The sequence below is a fragment of the Myotis yumanensis genome, unplaced genomic scaffold, assembly GCF_028538775.1.
Source record: "Myotis yumanensis isolate MYYU_CA2020_CCGP unplaced genomic scaffold, mMyoYum1.0.hap1 SCAF_19, whole genome shotgun sequence".
Lineage (NCBI taxonomy): Eukaryota > Metazoa > Chordata > Mammalia > Chiroptera > Vespertilionidae > Myotis > Myotis yumanensis.
Window position 1 is genome coordinate 26771280 of NW_027223770.1, and position 6000 is coordinate 26777279.

At 62.8% G+C, this 6000-nt stretch overlaps 1 protein-coding gene across 2 annotated transcripts in view; it reads left to right on the forward strand.

Moving 5' to 3' along the window:
- BCR (BCR activator of RhoGEF and GTPase) overlaps nt 1–5761 on the forward strand; it is a 71791-nt gene extending 66030 nt beyond the window's left edge. For both annotated transcript variants that reach the window (XM_070399863.1, XM_070399864.1), the window contains 4 exons: nt 844–978; nt 1717–1822; nt 2502–2664; nt 3154–5761. In XM_070399863.1, the coding sequence (XP_070255964.1) occupies nt 844–978; nt 1717–1822; nt 2502–2664; nt 3154–3243 (494 nt within the window). In that variant the 3' untranslated portion in view covers nt 3244–5761. The remainder of the gene's footprint in view (nt 1–843; nt 979–1716; nt 1823–2501; nt 2665–3153) is intronic.
- Nucleotides 5762–6000: the final 239 nt, after the last annotated feature.

The window sequence follows — 6000 nt, forward strand, 5'->3', positions numbered from 1 at the left end:
TTAAAAGTGAGGAGAAAACCGTTGTGGGAGGCGGTTCTGCCGACACCGGTTCTCAGTCCCTGGGACCAGGCCTGGCTCTTGTTGAGCTGGACCAGGGTTTCCCCAGGGGGCCTTTTTGCGGGGGCTCAGGCTGCTCTTTGGGGGGGCAGCACGGGGCGCAGAGGTGCCGACCGAAGTCCAGGGCCAGCGTGGCTGCCCGGCGATAAGGCCGTGCGAGGGCCCAGCTGCCTGCGGGTCTCTGTCTCCGTCCCCTCCGCACCCCAGGAAGCTGCCAAAGACACCGAGATCCCAGGGGGCCCTCAGTGGCCACCGCAGCCCACAGGGAAGGCGCTGGCTTAACCCCTGAAACGGAACAAATAACCGTGTCTTCCTGTTGTCAGAAGACACCACACCCAGCCGGCTGGTGTGGTTCAGTGAATAGAGCATGGCCTGTGGACTGGAGGGTCCCGGGTTCGATTCCAGTCAAGGGTATAGGCCTGGGTTGCCAGCTTGATCCTTGGCCCTGGTCGGGGCATATGCAGGGAGGCAGCCCATCGGTGTGTCTCTCTCACATCCATGTTTCTGTCTCTCCCCCTCCCTTCCACTCTCTCTAAAAGTCAGTGGAAAATGAGGCTTAACAACAAATAAAAACACCGCAGCTGGGCGGTTGGTTCAGGGTCAAGCCCTCGATTCCTTCCTCCTTCCCCATCTGCCCCTCGCCCAGCGGGCCTTGTGGGGAGGAGGCTGGGAAGGAGTGGGGTGAGCGGCTAGGGGGAGAGGCGCCCCGCAGGCTGGCAGCCGGGCCCGGGGAGCAGACCCGCTGCAGGACGTGGGGTAGCACCTCCTCCTCTGTGCTCTGTCCAGACAACAAGGACGTGTCCGTGATGATGAGCGAGATGGACGTCAACGCCATCGCGGGCACGCTGAAGCTCTACTTCCGCGAGCTGCCCGAGCCGCTCTTCACCGACGAGTTCTACCCCAACTTCGCCGAGGGCATCGGTGAGCGAGCATGGGAGCACCTCCCGCTCCCCCCTGGTCTGCCGGGCCCCCTTGCCTCGGTCCTGGGTTCAGCCCAGACTCTGCGCATGCCAGGGGCACCCAGACCCAAGCCGGTGCTCGAAGGCCTCCCTCTGTCCTGCGTGCACCTGCTGTCCCCGCCCCTCTGAGGAGCTGGTACATGCCCCCGGGGGTGGGGATGGGGTCGCGATGGCTCCTCATCCTCCTCCCTAGAACCCCTGTCCTGCTCCCCTAACGCCAGGTCCTGATACATCAGCGCGCCCGCCTTCAAAGCCGGGCTGACGCCAGGTCAAGGGGAGGGGTAGTGTCCAGGGGCGGGGGGCAGGGGGGCGGGCACTGGTGTAGGGGCAGCTGCAGCCTCTGCACCCTGCCTCCGGGGCTGTTCGGTCGGGAACCTCGTCCCCCGATCGTGAACAGGGTGATAGGGGGTCCCCGGGGCCTCGCAGCCTCCTGCCCCTCGGGCTGCCTGTCTCATTCCATGCTTGGCTCTCCATGCGTGGCTCCCCGTGCCTCAGTTCTGAGCAGGAGGCAGGAATGGCCGAGTGGGTGTTCCCCTGGTGCCTGTGACCCCCTTTCAGACAGAGAGAAGGGGTTCCAAGGGGCTTGGCCCCACACAGGCTCCTGTCACAGGCTCCCGACCGTGTGAGTCCAAGGATGACCACCCTGGCTGTCCTATGCCCAGTGACCCCAAGAAGTGACAGGCCTCTCCCTCCCCCACAGCTCTGTCAGACCCTGTGGCGAAGGAGAGCTGCATGCTGAACCTGCTGCTGTCACTCCCCGAAGCCAACCTGCTGACCTTCCTCTTCCTCCTGGACCACCTAAAAAGGTACCCCCGGCTCTGCCTCGGGGGAGAGCTTTCTGCGCCCCGCGGGCTCCCCTCAGACTCCTTGGCACTTGGGGTCACTCACCCGCTCTGGGCACTAGCGCCACAGCCACCTTCTTCCCTCTCACCACCGCCCCTCTGTAGCCGGCCTTAAAGTGAGGCGCTTTGCCTGGCCAGCGTGGCTCAGTGGATAGAGCATCGACCTATGAACCAGGAGGTCACGGTTCGATTCCCCGTCAGGGCACAGGCCTGGGCCCCGGGCTCCGTCCCCAGTGGGGGGCGTGCAGGAGGCAGCTGATCGATGATTTTCTCTCATCATGGATGTTTCTCTCCCTCTCCCTTCCTCTCTGACATCAATAAAGTATATTTGGGGGGGAAAAAAAGTGAAATGCTTGGACCCCCACCCACCCCATCCCGGCCAAGGTCATGGCCCAGGGTTGGCCCCGCCACCTGTTGGCCTCAGGTCCTCTCCCTCTGGGCCCCTAAGAGCCGGGAGCACGAGGGTGGGTCTGCCTCCAGCACAGCCAGGGGCGGGTCAGCTGTGCTATGGAGCCGGCCTAAGGCAGAGGGCGTGGCGCCCATCACCACGCTCCCCGAGACTCTGGGGTGGCTCGGCCCCTGGGTCTCCCCTCTGTCCTGAAGGCGGCGTCCTAACAGCACCCTGTGCTTCGGCCGTCCGCAGGGTGGCCGAGAAGGAGACGGTGAACAAGATGTCCCTCCACAACCTCGCCACGGTCTTCGGCCCCACGCTGCTGCGGCCCTCGGAGAAGGAGAGCAAGCTCCCCGCCACCCCCGGCCAGCCCATCTCCATGACTGACAGCTGGTCCCTGGAGGTCATGTCCCAGGTACGAGCGGACGGGCTCCAGCCCATGGCACCCAGCCTCACCCAGGTGTGGCCTCTGCCTGCTCCCCCCGGAGTCCTGCAAGGGCACATGTCCGGGTTTCGGGCTCGATCCCCAATAGGGGGCGTGCAGGAGGCAGCCGATCAATGATTCTCTCTCATTCATTTTTTTCTCTCTCTCCCTTTCCTTTCCTCTCTGAAATCAATACAAATATATATATATTTTTTAAAAAATTGTACAGAGGAGGTGGCCAGAGAGGGTCCTGCCTAGGGAGGCCTCTTCCCTTTGCACCTTACTGGGCTTCTCGGGATGGTCCTTCAGGGGCACCCCGGGGTCTTGCTGTGAGGGGCTCACAGCCCCGTAGGAGCCCTCCACGCCCCGAGCCGGCCTCAGGGCCTCAGTGACGCCGCCCCGGGCTTTGGTCGGGAGGACCTCCCGCCTGCGCTGTGAGCGCCCCTCTGAGCTGCCTCCGTCCCCCCGCTGTGCCGGCAGGTCCAGGTGCTGCTGTACTTCCTGCAGCTGGAGGCCATCCCTGCTCCCGACAGCAAGCGACAGAGCATCCTGTTCTCCACGGAAGTCTAACGGCCCGACTCCGTCTCCGAGAAGCCGGCAGGACGGCCTGGGACGCGCCTGGCGAGACAGGCCGCCACGGAGCAGGAACCGCATCTTCTTGAGGCGCCCTCGGGCCGCCCCCCGAGAGCCGGGCCCTCTGCCAAGAGACAGCTCACTGCCCAAGGCAGGAGGCCAAGGGGCCTGGGCAGTGCCGGGACCCCGAGCTCCCCGCTGGCCTCCGACTCTGGTTTCCCGCCACCAGAGGGCGCCCCAAAGCCAGCACGCACGGCTCAGAGTGCAGGCCTGGCCCGAGACCAGGCGAAAGGAGTGGGGTTGTTGTTGTTTTTTTTATGAACTTTTCAGAGTTTCAAAGATTTCTACTGGACCCCTTGTCAAGATGCACCCTCTCCGGGGAGAGGGGGACACGAGCAGCTTCCCTCACGGTCGTGTCTTGAAGAAACACTGCTGCTGCTTCGCACCGTGGGGGCCCCAGCCCGTCCCCGTGTGGGTGGGGGCGCTTGGGTTTTCCTGACTTAAAACATTCGACTCCTGTGTGTAGCAGGGCGTGCAAAGCTAGGTCAACACTGTGTAGCATCGGACCCCTTCCGCCTCCTTCCTCGCTCCTCTCGCTTTCTAGAAGGATCTCTGTGCAGAAAGGGGTCCTTTTTCCTGTCCTGTCCTGTGGCATTGTGTTTGCAGATCATGTGCCCCTTGGAAGGCAGACGCCCGTGTAACACCCAGGACCGGCCACCAGGGGGCGGGAGGCCCGGGCCGCGCACTTTATGGCTCCTTCTGCAGGGAGAGTGACCCCTGCCCGCCAGCCCAGCCCAGCCCAGCCCAGCCTCCCCGCCGGGCACACGCTGTCCTCTGCAGCTTACAGAGGCCTGGATCTCTAGCTTCTTCCCCCGCACCCCCCCCCCCCCCCCAACCCCCGGCTTCAGGTCCTCGCTCTGCTGAACAGACTCAGTACATTTTTGTAACAGTTTCCGCTTGCGGCATCGGCATCGGCTTGTTTTAAACTTTGATCCGAATAGCCTTTTGATACTTGAATATTTTTAAGTTTTATACATAGTTTCTAATTTTTTCCCAGACAGATTCAGATACCTAATGAGATAGGAGAGCAGCAATTTGTCTTCCTCCGAGCGCCAGCTCTGTCTTCATCGGGAGCCGCATCCCAGAGCAGGCGGGAGGACAGGCGTGCCCCCACCCAACCCCCACCCCGCTCTGCACGCCCCTGGCATTCCTGCTAACCCTCCTGACCCTCTGGCTGAGAGGAAAGAGAATGGGAAGCCACTAAGTATTTTGAAGAAACAGGTCTATGAACATTGTATCCGTCTTTTTTTAAAAAGAGGGGTTGGGCCCTGGCCGGTTTGCTCAGTGGATAGCGTGTCGGCCTGCAGACTGAAAGGTCCCGGGTTCGATTCCGGTCAAGGGCACGTCCCTCGGGTGCAGGCTCCCTCCCCAGCCAGGCTCTGGTCGGGGTGCATGCAAGAGGCACCTAATCGATGTGCCACTCTCACATCAGTATTTCTCGCTGTCTTTCCCTCTCTGTCCTACTCTTTCTAGAAATATCCTCGGGTGAGGATTGAAAAATAAATAGAGGGGTTGGGCGAGGAGAAAAGAAGGGGCAAGGTGTCCACGCCGGTTTTGCAGGAAGAGAGGATGTGATGCATCGGAGGAGGGAAGCCATGGTGTGACTCAGGAAAAGGTGTTTCATTGTCACGTGATTGCGCCAGTAACCGGTGGCGCTGCCCCACGCCCCTGCCCACGTCCCTGGGGAGGGTGCAGGAAACAAGGTCACTGTATTTATTTAGTTGGACTTTTTTCTCCCGAGGAGCGCGGACCCACCGCGTTAACGCAGCCCCGCTCTCCGGGGATGAGGGCAGGGCGCGGGGTTCTCTGGCCTCTGCGTTTCTGGGGGCCCCCCCATGGGTTCCCGGGGTCCCTCGGCCTGGCTTCCCGCCCCGACCACCTCAGCAAACCTCCCGCCCTGCCGGGAACACACTGCTTAGGAGAGCTCACCCGCCCTATGGGTCCCCTTCCCCGTTCCCCTGATTTGCATCTGTCGCATTGAAACTGGAAAGCAATACATCAGCGTCTGTGCCAACGCCCCTCCCCCCTCCCGCCTCCTCCCCGTTTTATTTATATGGAATGTGCGCCGCTTCACGATGGAATGACCGCTCCTCTGTCGCTGTAAAGCACCCCTTCGCTGGGCCGCCGTGGCGGGCTCACACGGGATCCCCTGTGGCCCCGGTGGCCCCTCTGACATGCAGGCCCCCGGGTGGGCCGAGCCAGCAGCCCGCAGAGGAAGGCCCGGAGCCCAGATGCAACCCTCGCTGCTGCTCGGCGGCCAGGCCCAGGCGCTGCCACAAGAAATGAAGCCTCCCGGCCCTGGCCCCGGGTCTGGAGCCCTGAGCTTTATTCCCTCCTGCCGGGGCCGCCCGCCTCCCACTGGGAAGGGGCCGGGGCTGGTCTCAGCAGCTCCACCATCTGTGTACCGCGTGGGGGAAGGGACCACTGACACTTTCATTAAAGTTGCCTGAGACGACCTGGCCTGCGTGGTGGTGATTGCTGCACGAAGAAGGGAAACCGCTCGGCGCCTCTGGGGTGGGCTTTGGGCGGGCAGTGGGGCAGGTGGCGTGAAGGGCCGGGTGCCCCGTGGGCCTCGGGGAGGGAGGTGTGCCCACCGTTGTGGAGGGGCCGCTGGACGGTGTTTGGGACACGGAGCAGCATCAGTCACTCCGAGGAGCGAGAGCTTCGGGCCATCTGGTTTGAGAGAGGACAGAG